The sequence below is a fragment of the Enoplosus armatus genome, chromosome 14 (genome assembly GCF_043641665.1).
Source record: "Enoplosus armatus isolate fEnoArm2 chromosome 14, fEnoArm2.hap1, whole genome shotgun sequence".
Taxonomy (NCBI): domain Eukaryota; kingdom Metazoa; phylum Chordata; class Actinopteri; order Centrarchiformes; family Enoplosidae; genus Enoplosus; species Enoplosus armatus.
The window spans coordinates 6,583,572-6,602,007 of NC_092193.1; the positions used below are offsets into that span (position 1 = coordinate 6,583,572).

Here is an 18,436-nt window from a genome sequence, read left to right on the forward strand (position 1 = left end):
ATGGTGAAGTGATTATCTTCAGCACTAATGGATGTGCTGTTTATTTGATTTTTAAATATATACTTTGGGTCCTCTGTTTTAAGTGGTTACTATACATGTGTATCAGGTCTTATAACAGTTCAGTTATACAGTAGATTAATGAGTTTGGAGAGGAACCCCCCCACCCACGGACACACATTCTCACACATCATCTTCACTCATCATTCTCTGTCTTTCAGCCATCCAGGGACCAGGGCAGCGTGGTGAATTCAGAGGCTAGCTGGCCTGCTGTACCCCCTGTGAAGGGTGGCAGCTGGAGTGACTGCTGGGATGCTCCGGAAGAGCAGCAGCAGCAGCGGTGGTGGTGGTGGTGGGACTAAGCACACCCAGGGTCTGCCACGACACCTCTCCAAGCACCACACAGGATCTCTGTCGGCCGGATCCACCAAGACTTGGGATATGGGCCGCAGCTCCAAGAACCCCAATCCTCTGAGCAGCATGGGGCTAACATCTCGCCTGGTGGGGGCACCAGGAGTGGATCCGGAGTATGTAATGCAGCTGGTGAATGATGTACGGTGGTTTGCTGACGTGTTGCTGAGCCTCAAGGAGGCTTTCCAGTGTAAAGGTGAGTTCAGGGGGAGCTGGAATGTGGAGGTGTTTGTGCAGGAGCTGTGGAGGTCAGGGAAGTGGAAATATCGTAAAATGACAGAGTTGAAGAAAGAAAATCCTCCTTCAGATACTTGTTACCCATAATCAGTGTTGCGTGTTCAGTGCAATCTATGGATTATATTCTGATATAGTGCCCTAATTACTTAGAAATATAAATGTGTCACTTTCCACTCACCCACCTTTACTTCAGTTGAAATTCCAAGATATCCTAGATAGACTTTCAACAAATCCCGGGTAGTGGTGAGGAATGTGTTGCATTCAGGTGATGTTGAGAGAGCAACATCCATAGCATGATGAGAGCAAGAGAGTTAGACTTCTTCCTCTTGAGTGAGTCCTTTACTTAAAATCAAACATGTCTGCTGTCTATGGAGAACACATCTCTGTCTCCTCTATAATGGATTTCTCCTTGTATAATTGTTGACCATTTGTCTAGAATGGAACCCTTGCACTTTGAACTGAGGTACTGACATTAAAACCTGATGTTTACCAATGGTGCTGTAGATAACTACAATTATCTGCCCGCAAATTCCATTGTAGATACACTGGGAATGTATTGAAAAGATGTCATGATGTCTTTGTGTGGCCAGTTCTCCACAGGAATCACAGTTACTAACGTGTAAACACACCTACAGCTTTTTAAACAGTGGGACATTTTTCTTTGACTCATAGGTAGTATATCACAGCGACACTGTTCCTGTTCTGCTTTGATGCCTTCTGTGCCAACACCCACAAAATATAGTTGCGCTCATGGCACTGTAAAAATGTTTTGGATTACATGTCCAGGAAGGCTCTGTGTGTATTTATGATGTTGCAGATGGATCACTAAAGCACAAAGTTTGCCATCACCACAGACACCCAGAACCACCTGTGGAGTGTCAGCTTATAGTGCGATAACAGCCTCACTGCTAACATGCTGGAGCGCTGTGTTGTTAATGTCTTAACACCCACACATCGTTACACGCACACAAGCACAGCAGACACTAGAGCAGATGCAGGTTACTTGCTTTCTGTTTTTCTCACTTGGTTTTGATGGCTTTGCTCTTGTTTGCAGACGCACACAAACACTCTACCCACACAAACTCTCATATAGTGTTTAACAAGGCTTCACAGTGGCATATACACTGAGAGTAACTTACTATATGCTATATATTACTTTTCATCATCAGTTAAAAGATTTTTTTTTCTAAATAAAAGGATCTCAAATCCCAGAGTCCAAAGTGAGATCATGGAATTTGTTTAGTAATGAATCAACTAATGATTTGAGCACTAATGTTTATGCAATATATTCTATCTTGTCATTGTGAGCAGACCTCTGATTTTGCTTTTTGGTGTCCTTATTACTGTAGTTGTTCCATTGACAGACAAATTTCCTTCTGTGGAATCAATCAATGTGAGACTGCCACTATCATAACTACCACTACTCCTACTGTTCTGCTAAAAAACACGTACCTACACACACACACACACACGCACACACACACACACATTCACACATGCTGGGGTCTAACTGCAGGTCTGGCAGTGGGAGTGAGTTGTTTAGCCATTCCTCTGGCTGGAGGAGTGAGGCCTCTGTGAGTGAGCCTTGGCTCGCGTCATGCTGACTGTTGCTCTGAGCCGTCACAAAAACATTTGGGATATTTTCCTCCCCGTTAACAACGGCTCTTGTTCAGCAGGTGGGGGTGAAATCACACCATATGACCCTACAATGCCATTCAGCTATTTGTCATTTGAATTAGTGGTTTACTTTTGTTATTATTTTCTCAAAGACGCTGACTCACACTGTTTGGTGGAAGAAGCAGCTACTATAATGTGTTTTGCTGTCCAGTCAAAAGTAAACATTGAGTAATTTTCCTTACTAATTGGTAACAAAGAGTTGTGGAAGATGGGCACAGTTTAAATCCAATGTATTTTGTCAACAGTCCTCCTAGCTTTAAATAGCAAGCAGGGAACATTTGTCATCTCTGAACTGAAATTTGATTTGGACACTGGCAGTTTTGATTTTATGAGTATATGTTCTTAACTTTTCAAGGAGGTTCCCATAGCCCCATACTCTGTACATCCTGAGTATTGTTAGTAATCAGTCTGGCTCCTGTCAGCTGGAGCAATCCTGGCAGTTGTCTCTTAAAGACAGACACTGATTATCACCTTTTTTGAATGTTTTTTTTTTTCTTTGGCAGGGAGTTTTTTATGACCAGGTTCACATGACCTCCATGTAATAATCAGATTTAGAGTTAAGGCAGGGTTACACTTTGCTACGTCTGTGCTCATAGTGTTGTTGTTGTGTCATTAGCAGCATGTGTTACCTTTTTGCTTGAAAAGATAAACAGCCTGACAGCAACAGGTCTCCACGTGGTTGGGGAAAGCTGGAACAATGTAGTGAGGGAAGTGGGGAGGAGGTTAGGGAGGCACATGCCAGCTCTCGTGTTATTCTTTTCATATTTGAAAAGGTCTGTCACTGGAGTAGTGTGTGAAATCGACACAATGCTTTTTTTGCTGAAAGGCGTGCGTCCTGTTGTGATCTGGCAGGCTCGTATTCCCCATTGGAGAGACACAGGTTTGACTCAGTGTGTCTCATAGCTCCTCATACAGAGAAAACTTAGAGAGTTTAGGTTGGAAGATGCTTATTTTTCCTCTCAGGGCACCCGCCAGTTTTTAGCTGGAGGCACATGCACGCAGCATGTTCGGTTGTCAGAAAGCCACAGGGGAACTCCACCAGTGACTGTAAGCTTGAGTTAACTGGACCCACCACATTCACACCCATGACTTCACACTTATAGATTCCTCAGGGAGGGTCAGATTGTGGTGTAGATTTACACTTTCACTCATAACTGGGCCCTCAGTCACAGTGCTTGCAAGAACTGTTGCCCAACAATAGTCAAGCTGTCGAAGAATGTGAGGCTGTGTGAGTTTTGACTGAGTAGGTGACCCCTGTCCCCATCCCCAACCTTAACCTCTCACCGCTCTGCATCATACTATAATTTGATTATAATTTAACCAAAACATTTCCGCTAAGTTAAGTAACCCAAAAATGTAAATAACAAATTGTTAACATGTAATTTTGTCAACGTGTAGTTTAGCATAAATCATCATTATTGTCTTGAAAGGAAGGGGGAGATGGTAGAGACAAACAGCAGGACTTTGGCTGTGAGTACACAGCTTGTAGTCGCAAAATGGACCTCGGTAAATTCTTGTGGGATCAGTATGTTTTTTTTCTTATGTTGCAATATCTCTTTTGCTCTTAACTCAAGTCACACACAGTGTGGCTTAAATTCCCCTGATGCCAACATTATATAGCATGTAACGGTAATAGTACAGGACGGGAAATTGTTCAGCATTTCAGGGCCAATACAGTAAAAGAGAAATGTGATAAAAAATGTCTGCATTGCTTTGCAGAAGATGGCTTGGTTAATGGTTTTAATCAGGATGAAAAAGGAGTCCTCCACACACAGCCGGGTTGCTGTCCCCCTCCCATCCCCCCACTCTCCTGCATACTCTGCATTCCTTTAGAACAAATGTTCACTTGTAGCTATAGTGCCTTCAATAGACTAATGGTAGGTGTAAGGCAGATTGACTATAAAAACTCTCCTAAAAATAATTCCGCTTAGATTTGTGGTCATAAATACAACTCACAGGAAGCTATACAGTCATGGTTGTCATTCAGTTAAAATGTTCAGACTAGGAAAAGTGGAAAATGTATACCTATTTTTATGGAATCCAAGGGAAATGTCTAAATTTCAATATATCAATGTATATTTATAGTACATACATTGATTGACTGGTCCTTGGGGGAATTGTAACCTGTGTGTGGCAGTCATCTGAACTACACAGGACAAAACTGTGGAGGAATTTGATCTTTCACTTTGTCACCTATGAAGAGTCATTTTACAAAATGCTACTGTTGCACAAGCTCACATACTAACCACAAGCCCTGTTTCTTAATCATTTTACATCCTTGTTTTGCTTTTATTTTGTTGACCACACAGGAACATAGGAGCTTTAAATTTCACTTTTTTTTCTTCTTTTTTTTAACAAATGCACTGAATAAAACCCAAAATGTGGCTTGACCTCTTTATCAAGCCAAAAAAGTTTAGGAATGTGTGTTGAGAAATGTGTGGTGGAAGTTATGGGTGGTGTACAGGCCAACAGGATGAGGTTTTAACTTTTAAATGCCTTTCGTTTTGAAAGGAAGACAACAGATAGCCATCAGGACACTGTCTGAAATTCTATTTCCTTGAAGGTTTCTTTGCTCAAGAGAGTCTGGGTTACTTATTTTAGCCTTTAAGCCTCAGGTGGAACAGAAAACTAAAGCTTTTTTACAGTTCCACTTCAGGGTAGAACAAACATCTCACAGCATAGTTGAGGAGCAAAAGGTAAAACTTTTATTTACCAGATAAACAGATAAACTACAGAACATGTTACTTCCCACTATGACACAGAAAATGTTCTTCATACAATATAGTGCTGTGTGAGAAGAGGCCTTCAATGTCTTTTTAAATGAGGAGGAACATGTCTAGCTCACTCACACATCCTTGTTCCACTATGAAAACTGTGGCTTCTTTCAACTGTTGGTGTCATCATGACACTCTGATAAGATCTGGCTGTTCTCCAGTTAAACTGCATTGTTCTGTGTTTCACAGTACCAGTCTGGAACAGTGTTGTTGTTGTCAGAAGTCAGAAGACCAGACTATTTTTTGTTTTGTTTTTGAGCAGTATAATATGTTCAGAAAGTGTTTGGTTGTATCTTACAGGTGCTTGTTTACCTTTCTGCTGATCCTAACAGAGTTGTTTGTTCATGGACTTGAAAAAGGTGTATTGGATTACTGGAAATGTTTAGTTTTGTTGGGTCAATTGAAAATTATTTATTTTACTAGGCTAAATGCTGACATTATATTCCTTCTATCCTTTTCTTGTAGAATGAAGCCAGTTTTCAAAATTTGACCTGTTAACTGGCCATAAAAGCCACCACCACTCTCTAAAAAACATATCCAGCAGTAGCTCCCACAAACATCTCCCCTTCTCACACAAGTGCCCCTGTGCCAACTGAAGTGGCCACTCGCGGGTGGTGCCTTCAATCGAGAGAAAAGCCGAATTCTAGCACATAATGGTTTAATGGCCTGCTGCTCTTAGGAGGAAAAAAAGGAGAGATTTGTTGGGCAGTAACTTTCCCCTGTGATACTGAAGGATGTTTTTGTGCAAGCTTGTGGTTGGGGTGTGTTTCCTGGGGTGGGATTTATGGTTATGGGCTCTGGATGTTTGTGTAGGAGATTGGTCATGGCGAGGGGTGGATTGGCCAGTAGAGCTCCTGCTAGCAGGGGGACGTCACTTGGGCCAATTGGGCTGACCTGCTGAAATTTACAGCAGTGGATCAGGCCTGCGCAGAGAGTTGACTGAGGGTTGTGGTGCTGTTTTGTGAGTCGGACTGAACAGTTTTTTTTTTGTAGAATATCAAAAAAAGCTAATGTTGTGTTTGCTCTGCTTTGAATTAAGAGTTGCAACAAAAACACAATAATGCCTGTCCCATCAAATTCTTAGATCCTTCATTTCACACATCTCAAACAATTACTAATTTCTCTTGCCCAATACAGTAGTCTCCAACACACGTTCCCATACTGTAGTAAGTGACATCATTCATTTGGGTATGTCCTAATTCACTCGTAAGGTGTACTACCAACTTCTCAAGGTGTAGTCATCCTTAGACACATAGGGACATTTGGGTGCTAGTGGAATAAAACTTGCTATCACTCCCAGCCCTTCCCTGTTCCTGGTAGCATTACAACATTACAGGACTGAAATGATTAGCTGATGAATCGAATCCAAACATTGTCTGGTACCGGCTCAAATGTGTCGATTTGCCACCAAACCACTGTGGCATTTCGTAGGAAAATTGATTCATTGTGAGATTAATTGACAGGTTAATCATAAGCTGCAGCCATAATTACAGTTGTTAAATTTTGTAAAACTAAAACAAGAATACTAAGATTAGTTTAAAAAACTTTATGGTTTGGACTGGAATCTTTAAGCCGCAGTTAATCTGTACAAGATTTTATTTCCTGTTCCTTTTCTGCTTTATCTCACCTCCCTGTGTACCTGATACACTGTGACAGACTGTGTGTTGATTCAAGAATGCAGTCTTGTTGTGCACCTGCTGTATTGTCCCACAAACATGTACTGAAGTGTCAAAGAATTAGTCTGACTGTGAGGCCCAGACCTCACAGAGTGCAGTTCACTAATAGGCTGAGAGCAGGTAGCTGTTTATGGAGTGCCTGCTGTTTACTGTCTGTGTGATGTCTGGGGTCTGCTCTGTCTCCAAACAAGGCATGGGAAAGACTGAGAGGCACCCAGCAATGCTGCGTTTGTTTGGACAGGGGGGGAAATTAGTGTTTGGAGATGGAATCCTGACCAAACAATTCCACCTGTCGCAGATCAGGTTGCAGGCAGCTCAGCAATGCGAGCTGTGTTTGTTACAGTGAGTATTTATTGTTTTCTGGCCTTGTGGTTTGTGATTGAAGAGACTTGTGGATAATCTGTGTGTATTTTATTAGTCCAGGTTTCTCTGTGGGAAGGACAAAGTGGCTGTTTCCATTTGGAGGGGAGCATTTGGGGTGAGTCACCCCAGACAGCAATGCTTAACCGTCCTGGAATGAGGTAGATGGATACACATCTAAAAGAAAACCTGAAAATCATCTGCTTCTGCGGGTGTAAATCCGTCACCCTCCCACCTTCAAGAAAAGAGGAGGAGGAGGAGGGATGCTAGTGGAGAGACGTGGCCGCCTTGGTCTTTCAGTAAGGCCCTACGGCTGTTTCCCAAGCAGCACTGTGTCACCAGAGCTGCCGAGGCTTGTTTCATGTCGAGCAGATCGCGTGTCCAGACAGGCCAGTTGATTGCCTGTTGTTATCAGTGGGGGGAGTAGAGGTTGTAACCTCTGTCAGGCCACCTGAAGATTTGGATTAGATTTGTCATTCTCTGCACCAGACACACAATGAGCTTTGTTTGACACAATGGGACCCCCCCCCACACAACAATATAAGGGGAGACATTAATTTAAAAGGCAAATGTTTGAGCTACTGTATTGTGTTAAAGTTGAGTCACCACTTAAACCTGTTTAAAAGTGGTACTTCGAACACAATATGTGTTCTGAGTATTTAGCAATATTTTGGCAAACGTATGGTTGTTGGCAACATACTCGGCATACTGACTGACAGCAGAGAAGTGGATTATTCTGGATGAGTGGTTTGAGAAGTTTCTGTTAACGTTTATATCCCTTCATTTCCTGTGAAAACGGGTTACCAGTGGAAATGACATGACCTGAAGCTGGCAACTTTTTAGAGCCACTTTTAAAGTCTACATGTGCTGAATATTGACAGATTTTAGGTGTATGACGTTGGTGAACTTGTGAATTTTTTTTTGAAGAACATAAGTGACTCATCCATATACTTACATTTATGAGATATTTTTAGGAGTTAGGCTTAAACACGTTGGGACATACAGATATGCTTTTTATGCTTTGTTTGCAGATGATTTGAATTTTGATAGTTAAATATGGGCATTTTCTGTCATTGCTTTCAATCTGTTGACATACTGACCAGCAGAAGGATAAATGTTCAAATGATCATTTTAAAGTGATACATGGGAGGTGAAGAACCCCAGCAACAGAGATGTTTCAACCTGGTGAATTTTTAATTTCTAAATTAAATTAAGTCTTTTAAATCATTTTAGAAACAGAAATGTCACATTTGACGCTTCCAGTTTCTTAAATGTGAACATTTGCTGCTTTTCCTTGTCTTACATTACAGTCAACTGAATATCTTTGGGTTTTGTACTTTTGGCCAGTTTTTCGGTGAACTATTAATATTTAATTGTTATATTATTGCGTATTGATAGGTAGCAGTCTCAACTACTAGAACTATTTTCCATTGTGAATTTATTTTCCTTAAGGAGACAGAGGTCATGATCTTGTAGAAAATAAATGAAGCAGACCGAGCGTGAAGCGTGGCTGGGACACCAGCTCATCCCACCACTGTAAAGAAAGGCAAGGCAGCCTTGAGCTGCGTTGGCGTTTGCAGGGGGTCCTCCTTTAAACAATATGGCCCAGCTCTATGCCTCAACGCTGTTATCTCTACCAAAACAATGGCATGGCCCCCACAATCGGCTGCAAATTTCCAGTGCGCTTTTTGATGCCATTGTTGTGACAAAACCACTCAGCACTGATTTTTACCAGCTTTCTCTCAGCTGTCTCACGCTGCAGTGAGCACAGATCCTCTCACACAATTCAAAGGGCAACAATGGTGGTGATCAGTATGAGCTGTCACACAAAATTTGACCTTGTTTTGATAACTTTATTCACATTCCTGATTGTTAAATAGAATTCTTTTGTTTGAATTTTTTAATCTGGGTTTTTAGGGTGAAAAATTAACAACGATCTAAGTAGCCTAATTGCACACAGACTGTGCTGAAATACACATGCACAATATGGAGGTTAAGCCATGTGCACACTTGTATTTGACTAAAAGGTAATCTTCATTTTAACCCACATGAAATCAGTTTTTTGTTATCTTCGAATTAAAAAAAGCATTGTTTAAACTTTTTGTAATGGCATAGCTTCTGCTTGTTGGTGTTTTTTTACCATAGACCTCAATCTGAGTCCATGATTAAAATTCAGTACCTGCTGATTTTTGTCATGATCCATATTGTCCTTCATATGACAGTGCATGATTAGCCCAAAGTAGGCCTACATTAGAGCTAGGACTGAGAAAGCATTTTCAATTTGTTTGATAGCTCTGCAGAAAATATACAACCTGCATGAAGATGAACTTTTTGCAGGAAATATAAACAGGATTTGGACAGCCTATTTTCCCCAGTACTTTTGAGATGTTGCTAGAGGCGATGCATGATAGGTAGTGTTTTTTAACCCCCAAAGCAGCTCAGCTCTCATTAGTGTGGACATGGCCTTTGTTCTCTGAAGCTCGCTGTCAGTGTGTATATCATTACTGGAAATTGCTGGCTGCTATTTATTTGTTTGTGCCACTCCATTACAGTGTTTTAACTCTGCACAGTGGAGCATCTTTGACAGCTGGCAGTGGGTGATAGTAAACAAAGGATACAGCCAATGCCAATCTATTCAAAAATGCCCTGATTGGCTTCAGTTCCTATCCAGCAGATTGGCTCAGGACATCCCTCTGTCTTTGTTGCCATAACATCACAGCTATTGTTATTTCCTCACAATTTGTATCCCTCTCGTTTCTCTGAGGACCAGATTAGTCTAATTGAATTATTTTCTTTTCAGAGGAAAAGTAACCAACATTACTACTGTGATTCCATAGCAGCACCTTGCTCTGCTTGTGTCATGCAAAGTGAAAATTCTCAGGTGTGCACCTCAGTAGGGTTCTCATATGCTAATGGCCAAACCCTACAGGTCTTTGATAAGAAAATCTTCAAATGCCACAGAGCTAACCAAAAATACCCTGATGACCACAACTGAGAGGGATGGTTAAAAGGGATGGTGCTTAATGAAGGCCGGGTCAGGGACCTCTCGCCTTGGGGCAGGCGAGCAGGTGAGTCCCCCTCCTCTACAGGACACTTTTTCTCTAATCCTTGGGGGTGGAAGCTAGAGACGGGGATTGGTCAGCGTCTTACCAGCAAGATTGCACTTGTCCTTTTATTTTTTGTACATTTGGAGTGTGTCTTCAAGTCGTCTTTGTGTTATGTTCCCTAGTGATTCATTGTTAAAGTCTTTTCTTGCCTAGTGTCCATATTAATGTCTATCTCTCCGGTCTTTTTGTGAAATAGTGTCACAGATGGCCAGGGCTTATGTCTCAGTTGCGGATTATGTCTCTTCTACCATGTTTTACTCCAGCCAATTGAATTATAGTGTGTGTGTGTGAGTTTTTTGAATAAGAGAGAAGTCAAATGGGTAACACACACACACAACAGGCTCTCATTTTCACACCCTCTGTAATTCCGTTTAACGGTCCAATAAATTCAGTCTGTCATCTCACCCTACAGCCTGGTAGGTTGGCCTTGATGAAAAACAGATGCCTTTTCTGTTTCCAGCCTCTTCCAAAACACTGAGTTAGACATGAACTCACCTATTGTCTGATGAGCCGACATCAGAGTGGGAGACAGACTCATCATCCCCTCCTGTTGTTTAGACAAGATTCCTCATGTTTTGGCTGTTATTTTGCTTATTTATCTGTAAAACACACTTTTTAAAACTGTGCTTTAGAACAATTAATACAGAGGACCCATACAGTTGTGAAGAGGAGCATTCATGGTGAGGAAAAACCCTTGGTAAAATACATAAATACAGATAAATGGTGGTCTACCCTTCACTGCTTTGGCTCTACAGGAAAGACATGCCTTTCATGGCAGAATGATGGATAAAATGTTATATGGTTGGTAAAATAAGAGAGAGATGTAATCTGAATGCATTTTGTACATTCTTTTCCTCCGCAAGTATCATCTTCTAAAACCTCACTTGTAACGGAGAGAAATGCAAGCTCTTCCTCAACTTGTTTTTTGCCACTCACACTCTGCTGATTGCTGCAGAAAAGAGTATGCTTGCACAACAGCTACCGTTGTAACCTCTAAAACTTAATTTCTTATTTTATATGAGTGCTGTTTTATTGGTATGCAAATACAAATACAAATTGTATCATACACAAATCAGACTCTGCACCACAGTATTCATTCAGTGCATAAGGTTAAAAGATTGAATAAATGAATATGACATTCAGCTGTCACTCTAAATTCTACCAGGACTCAAAGATATTGACTGACACTGTGCTCTGTACAAGTTCAAGATTGACTCTGCCTCACTCATGACCACTAAAGCACAAAAAGCATGTCATAATTTCTGTATTCATCATCCACTTGTCTGGGAATGTTAGAACCGTGACTGAGGCCGTGTGACCTGTTTACATAGATGCGTGCCTCTTCCGTTGTACATGGTCTCACTCTGCCTGGAGGAAGCTGAAAAGAAGTTTCATCACAGTAGTTTTATGCTGCAACAACTGAGTTAGTCACTGTCTCTCAACCACAACCAACCTTCCACTTTTCATATAGAGGCACAAGCATGCACACAGATAAAACATAACAGATCTTTGACCTGAGGGGAATTGTCCCTCATTAGACAAAAGATGACAAGTTACTTGTGTGGCAAAGAGAAAAGGAATGCCAAGAATTGATTTGACACTGACTAAACTGTGACTCAAAATGTGGTGTGATGGTGGTGACTTTGACTAATAGATGAAAATGTGTGATTGCAAACTGTGCATGGTGGTTGGATTTCTGCTTTAATGAAGCTTTTGTTAGTCTTGTCAAGGTCTTGATACTTGCGTGATTTAACCTGGCTGACCTACTTGTGCCTTCTATTTTTTTCCCCAGAGAATTTGGAAGATCTTCAGGGGGTGGTGCAAGAGCGTTTGGCAGAGTTACTCCGCGTCCTCAAGGCTGTCATCGGCAAACACCAGACCCTCAACTCTGCGGACATCCTGGGAGCGGCTGGAACGGTCATAGCCAAGGTCAAAGGTCAGTGATGACTCCCTAGCATGCATAAACACATACAGACATACAGGTAAACACACACAGGTGCCAAGATGATGCTCAAATATCTTGGCATGAAATATCATTGTTGCTTTACTGGTTCAGGCTAAGGCTCTACGTCATTCTTTTAAACTAGTGTGGGAAACCCTGCAGGAAAATTGTTTTTACTTTCTGCTTGGTTAGGGTTGGCTCAGAGATTTGTTTCTAAAAGGTTGCAGCATGAGAAGTTATTATTCTTTCAGAAACAGATCCATTCCCCATTTCCTTAATGAATACAAACAGAAGGAATTTCAGCTCACGAGTTCAATCTGCTAGAAATGTGATTCACTGCAAGGGTATGTCTTCACTTGACTTGCACACAAGAATCTACAGCGGAGACTACATGGCTGTAATTTGAATTCCATATTTCAGCGACCACGGAGGCCCCTTGGCAGGCTGCTTGTCAGTCAAGCACATCCACGTTTCTTCATTCTTTCCCCCATGTTGCGAGGTGTGTGGTTGTCTGGCAGCTCACCTGCCCTATCTCAATATCTGAGTTGTGACCTCCTTAAGAATGCTAAAGAATATGTGTCTGAATCTGTAGTCCATTGACTGTTGCTTTGACAATGTTCAGAATGCAAAAAGGAAACAAAAGAGATCCAGTATCACATCAGCCAAAGGAATCATTGGCATTGTTGAGACTAACTTTAATGACAGGACAGACTTCAGAGGGAAAACAGACACCATGACTAATAACTGAGGGTTTTATCATTTATATACATTTATAAAGCATGTTTGACCACAGTTACCCACTAAAACACCTATGATAAACTGAATGGGCTTCCTAAAAATCCTAAATACAGTAACAATAATAACAGTAATTTGCAAATACAAATGCACCAATCCAATACACCTAAGCAGTATCGGCACTCATACTGACCTTATTCAGCAGACTGGGTATCTACCATGATGTGACCGATCCACAGTAAATACAGTTTCTTTGTTTTTCCCCTATCACATTCATTCAGTTACGGCCGCCATATCATTTTTAAGTGCCACAATAATCCCTGACCTCGTGTTCACTGAAAAATGATTACCAAGAGTTCTGTGCAATGAGGCATACAGATCTTTAAAACTGAGAAAAAGTACAGATTGGTACTCAGTATGAGGAGGTACCCTGAGTTGAGGTATCGTAATTGGCACTGAGAGAGAAAAAGTTGGATTGGTGCACTCAATCAAGGTTTTACTCAAATTTGTGGGTATTACAACATTGTCACTTTCAGAAAAGAGTATTATGAAGATATTTATTGTATTGTATGCTAAAATTACACAAAAATATGCATAAACACTGATGGAATGATGGTGCTACTGTACAGTATTGCAGGAAAGCTCTGTCATTTAGTCCTGCGTTAAATACAGCAATTGCATATGTAGCTGTCAAGTGGAAACTTGGAAATGTGCCTGTCCACAAGGGGGTGCCTCATCAACACACACCCTGGCTGGACTGTCTCTAATGGCCAGTAGGTAACACAATACTGACACAGTCAGCGAGCCAGAGGAGGACTGAAAAGGAGAGGCTGAAAGAGGAATGAATCAGTGAGACGTCAGAGATGAGGACTCAAAGGTTTGGACGATAACAGGCCTTGTGCGCCTCCGTGTCTTCAGAGTGTGTCGTCTCTTCACTCATGCTGCTCTTTGATGCTTGGTCATGACACCTGGGGCATTTGGACAGCTGCCAGAATTTGCAGAAGACAAAAAAAATCCTCCTCCCTCCCTCTCCAAACACATGGTTGTCTAACCAGTTTCAAGTGCCATTTACATATAGATGTTATCCACTCAATCTATTCTCCTACTATTGTTGTTCATCTGACACTGTAGGCAGTTTTTAATAAACCTGACGATGATAAGAACATGTTCTGCTCCACTCAGCTGTATAATGCAAAGAGTTTCATGCTAGACAGAGACAACTATTGCTGGATTGTCCATACTTGTGTGTCATCAAAGATATGATCTTTTCACACTCTCATTGGCTCAAACCAGACCCAGACAAAGTTTCTTTTTCTGGTCACATTGTGAGAGAGTGTTCATTTTCCCCTCCTCCTACTGAAAAACTGCAGGGCACTGCAATAAAAGTGTCAACTTCCACGACTTATTGAAATTCTTTCCCTGCTCTCTGTCCCTCTTTGTCTGGGGAAGATGCTGGCAGCTGACAGAGTATTTGTATTTGTTTACTGCAGTCAATCTTATATGTGCATGTCAAAGGCATTTTTCTGTCCCTATGCAGATAAACCTGTTGTGGATTTATTTAATGAATCTATCAGTGATAATGGACACTCTGTGTTGTTTTTAGTTTGCCTTGCTAATAAAGCAGTTATATTTTAGTTCACTTTGGGAATGGACTGTCACACCAGAGAAATCAAGTTATGTCAAAACCAGAATTATCAGAGAATTATCAGACATGCTTCACTAAAGACATTTTTTAGGGGCCAGTTACGACCCAACCGTGAGAAAACAATGGCCCCTGTACTTGAATGATGCAGTTTCCATATTTCAATCGTGACAAGGGGGGCAGAGCTCTGGAATCATTGTTATGAGACCCACAGGATGTCCTGAGGAAGAAGTCAGCTCAGAGCTGTATGCTAGCATTCGAGGCGAGGGAGGTGCATGGCAGGGAGGCTTGCACCACTGCGTCTCCTCTCGTTTGGTGTCCTCACAAGTCTCCCTGAAACGCGAGGTTGCCTCCCCAACCCAGGATGCCATGACCCTTCTGTGCTTCGTCATAGGTTGGGAATTTACAATTACCCAACCACCACTGACATGGATCGAATTTGCCCTCATGAAGAGAAAATGGAAGCATAAAAGCTAGAAAGCAGTCTGGAAACTGGAACTGTGTAGAGTTTTATTTTTTCCCCCCCAGCAACTGATTCACATTGTGGAAGTTTTCTGGTCCCAGTTACTAGACAACGATGCCAGGTGACCAAGAGAAAAGGTAAGTGCATGTCACAGAACTCAAGCTGTGTGAGTGTTTCCTGTTGCGGGCAGACAGGAAGTACTCAGCTTAGTCGGATTTCACTGCCTGTGTCTTTGGTTCCTCTGAGTGTTTTCTGCAAATGTCTTCTTGCTGAGTAAACTGTTACCTGACCAGGAAAGTTCTGAGCGCAGGTTCTCGAAGATTTGTCATGCTTCGATGGCCTTACGGTTCTAAAATCGGTGGATGTCTTGCTGTCAATAGATCTTAAAGTAAATAATGTGCCTGATTGATTGCCTCTTTTGTGCATGATCAGTATGGAAGATGGCCTGTGGGATTATAACTCATTGGAACAAAGGAGGGAACATTTGGGATTGTTTCTGAATATTCCTTGAATATGCATCCTTGAAGATCCTTGAAGCTGTTCAGAAGAAGACATTTCTGATTCGGTAGGAAGACATGGACTGTACCTGTCACTGCCTTGGACTACTTCCGCTCTAATGGTTGTGCTTTTTAAGATGTTTTCATAGCCTTTTCTTTAAAACTCTTGACCCTGTGTAACTGCTCAAGGGGGCTGACTTTCTGTTGACTTTGTAGTCGTCGAAGAGAATGTCAACACTTACTTGAAACAACTTTAGTCCTTGTAGAGGCGAGAAAACCACTCCCCACAAAAACTGTGGTCTCTATTACTTAAGACCCCAATGCTTTGGGGCAAATTGCGTGCATTTAATCTACATTAATACACTGTTGTTGGTTTAAAAATGAAATGTAGCCGTTTGTTGTTTTTTTTTACTTACATGTCATCATCATCCACGTGTTTATTATATTGGTGGTTAAGAGCTCATCGCCCAGCCACACGTCTTGAATGATTAAGTATGTATAAGCTGGTTTGTAATTACATTTTATTTTGGCTGAACCTCTTGTGTATTATATCACTCTCTGCAGGCGTTAACTTCAAGGAAGTGAACCCAGAAAACACAACAGCTATATTTGGCGAGATACACACATCCATTGACACTTTGGCATTCACATTCGGCAATGTGTGAGTACAATGTCTGTATACCTTTTCAACACCTCTAGATTTTTATTACTTTATTGTGTAACAGCCAAGAAAAGCGGGGCTGACTTCATCTTTCTGTCTTATGTATGTCTGTGTTTTGAATTGTAGATCTGCTGTTTTTTTTTTTTTGTTGGAGTGAACAACAGTATACTTCAGAGTTGCATTTCTCGAAGCCTGTTAGTACCGAATAGATTACAGTTTTGACCATATCAGACAGTACTTTTGACATACATCTACATCTACACATCTCCCCCTCAGAGTTTCTGACTTCCTTATGGGAGATGTGGACAGCAGCTCAGGGTTGGGGATCCCCCAGACCAGGAGAAGCAGGGTGAGACACTATCTTTCTTTTCCCAGCTTTCGGGCCAGCTACTTTGTTTTTTTTCTCCAAAGCTTTGTTTTCAAACATGACAGTTTTCAAAAGGGTGCACTTAAAGCAGCAATTTCACCACGCCTCCATTTAAAAAAGCCTCAAAGACTTGCTTTCTGTACTTAATTGGGGTGTTGAAAGCCCAGCTGCTTCTGATGTCTAACTTTGATTGTACGTCTGTTACTCCTTCCTTATAATCTGAAATGTCTTTTTCACAGTCTTTTGACAATCTCTCTGTGGATCCTGAGGGATATGTTTCAGAGAAAAGTGACTTTGTGGGTAAGTGTTATTCACTCATTTACCTCTGAGCAATGGGGGTGTAAAATAAATGAATCCTGTAATGTGATCGCTATTAATGGCTGCTTTACAAAGCATTTAGTGGTTGCTCTGTAGCCCAGGCCACCCCTGAGTGTCAGCTTTTGAGTTAGCGAAGTGATTTAGGCTTTGGATGCCTGAGGTAGACCCGCCTTAAACCTCTGCTCCCACCCCTGTTATTTCTGCATCTTTTTTCATACTAGCTGCTCGTTTTCCCCTCTCCATCCACATATCTGACATTCCTTGCCTGTTTAGGAGTAGTTCCGTGTGGGATGGGAAACACATGGGGTTTGTGTTAAATCCGATGACGGGTGGTTGGGAGAGGTGCTTCACAGTGGAACCACTAAAAAGAAATAATGCCGTTGGACTATTTTAAAAGATGGCCAGCACTTTCATATCCTCCTACACTTAACCTCAAGGTGTTTTTTCATTGACCTCACACCCATGTCTGTTGGGATAGTAGAACTGAGACACATCAATGCAACATTTGGCAATTTAGGTGATACATGTCTTTCGGTTCACTTTGTTTTGATATGTGCATCTCCTCTGCTGACTCTTCAGGCCCAGAGGTGCCATTGTCACGGGAGGAAGAAGTCGACTTGACCCTGCTGAAGAATGACAGCGGGGTGGAGTCTGCTCTACTCTACGCCAAGGCCTGGTCCAAGTACATTAAAGATCTTCTGACCTGGATGGAGAAACGGCTGGCTATGGGTGAGACATTGAGACTGTTGACAGTACACTGGGTTGCAAACAGAGGATTTCTGCATTAGGACATTATACTAAATGTTATGGGAAAGGATGTGATGATTGATCTCTTCTGAACTGTAATTTTGTGGTAAGAATTCACACCATCTTGTGTTGCAGTGCAGTTGAAACAAGACAAAGTCAGTCGTCTGTAAATTGTATTTGACCCAGGGCTGGAGCAACATTTTGCAAATAGACCCCTGAGTCATTATAAGCCTTTTGACTGTTAATTGAGTTCAGAGGTGGCAGAACAGTTTGTGGGTGCTTTACAGCCATTTAGTCATGGCAGTATAGTCGTCAAGAAGGCAACTCAGCTCAGTCAGTCAGGAATAAGGGCCTCACTCCTTTTATACCTAAAGGCAAACTTCAGTGCCATCAAAATGCAGACATGGCTTTTTTCCTACTCATCACATATGTTCAGAAATATCAAAATGATTACAGAAAAGGAATCAGCCATGGCAAGAAACCTGGAAATTCAAAATCTGTCTAATAGTAGATATGCTATGCCACAACTATATATGTTGATACACAATATGATAGCATCTATGTATGATTATGCTTCAGCTGACTATGTTAACTATGTAGCTTAACATGCCTGTAGAGGGCTACAACTGAATTGGGATCCCATAAATCCTGCTGATATGTATTTATTCAGAATCTGTCTTTATTTTGCAATCTGAGCAGAAACAATTTGCCTTACTGTTTGTTCCATAGTGACTTAGTACTCTTCATATATGTGATATACTATAATGTGTAATATAAGAACCAGAATGAGTTCCCATATCACCTGATAAAATCTGTGTTCATTTG

General features: G+C 41.5%; 1 protein-coding gene across 2 annotated transcripts in view; it reads left to right on the forward strand.

Annotated features, from left to right (window-relative positions):
* The first annotated feature begins 309 nt into the window (after positions 1-309).
* LOC139296156 (rho GTPase-activating protein 29-like) overlaps positions 310-18,436 on the forward strand; it is a 29,414-nt gene continuing 11,287 nt past the window's right edge. For both annotated transcript variants that reach the window (XM_070918482.1, XM_070918481.1), the window contains exons 1-6: positions 310-604; positions 12,032-12,175; positions 16,083-16,179; positions 16,456-16,528; positions 16,786-16,846; positions 17,444-17,593. In XM_070918482.1, the coding sequence (XP_070774583.1) occupies positions 310-604; positions 12,032-12,175; positions 16,083-16,179; positions 16,456-16,528; positions 16,786-16,846; positions 17,444-17,593 (820 nt within the window). The remainder of the gene's footprint in view (positions 605-12,031; positions 12,176-16,082; positions 16,180-16,455; positions 16,529-16,785; positions 16,847-17,443; positions 17,594-18,436) is intronic.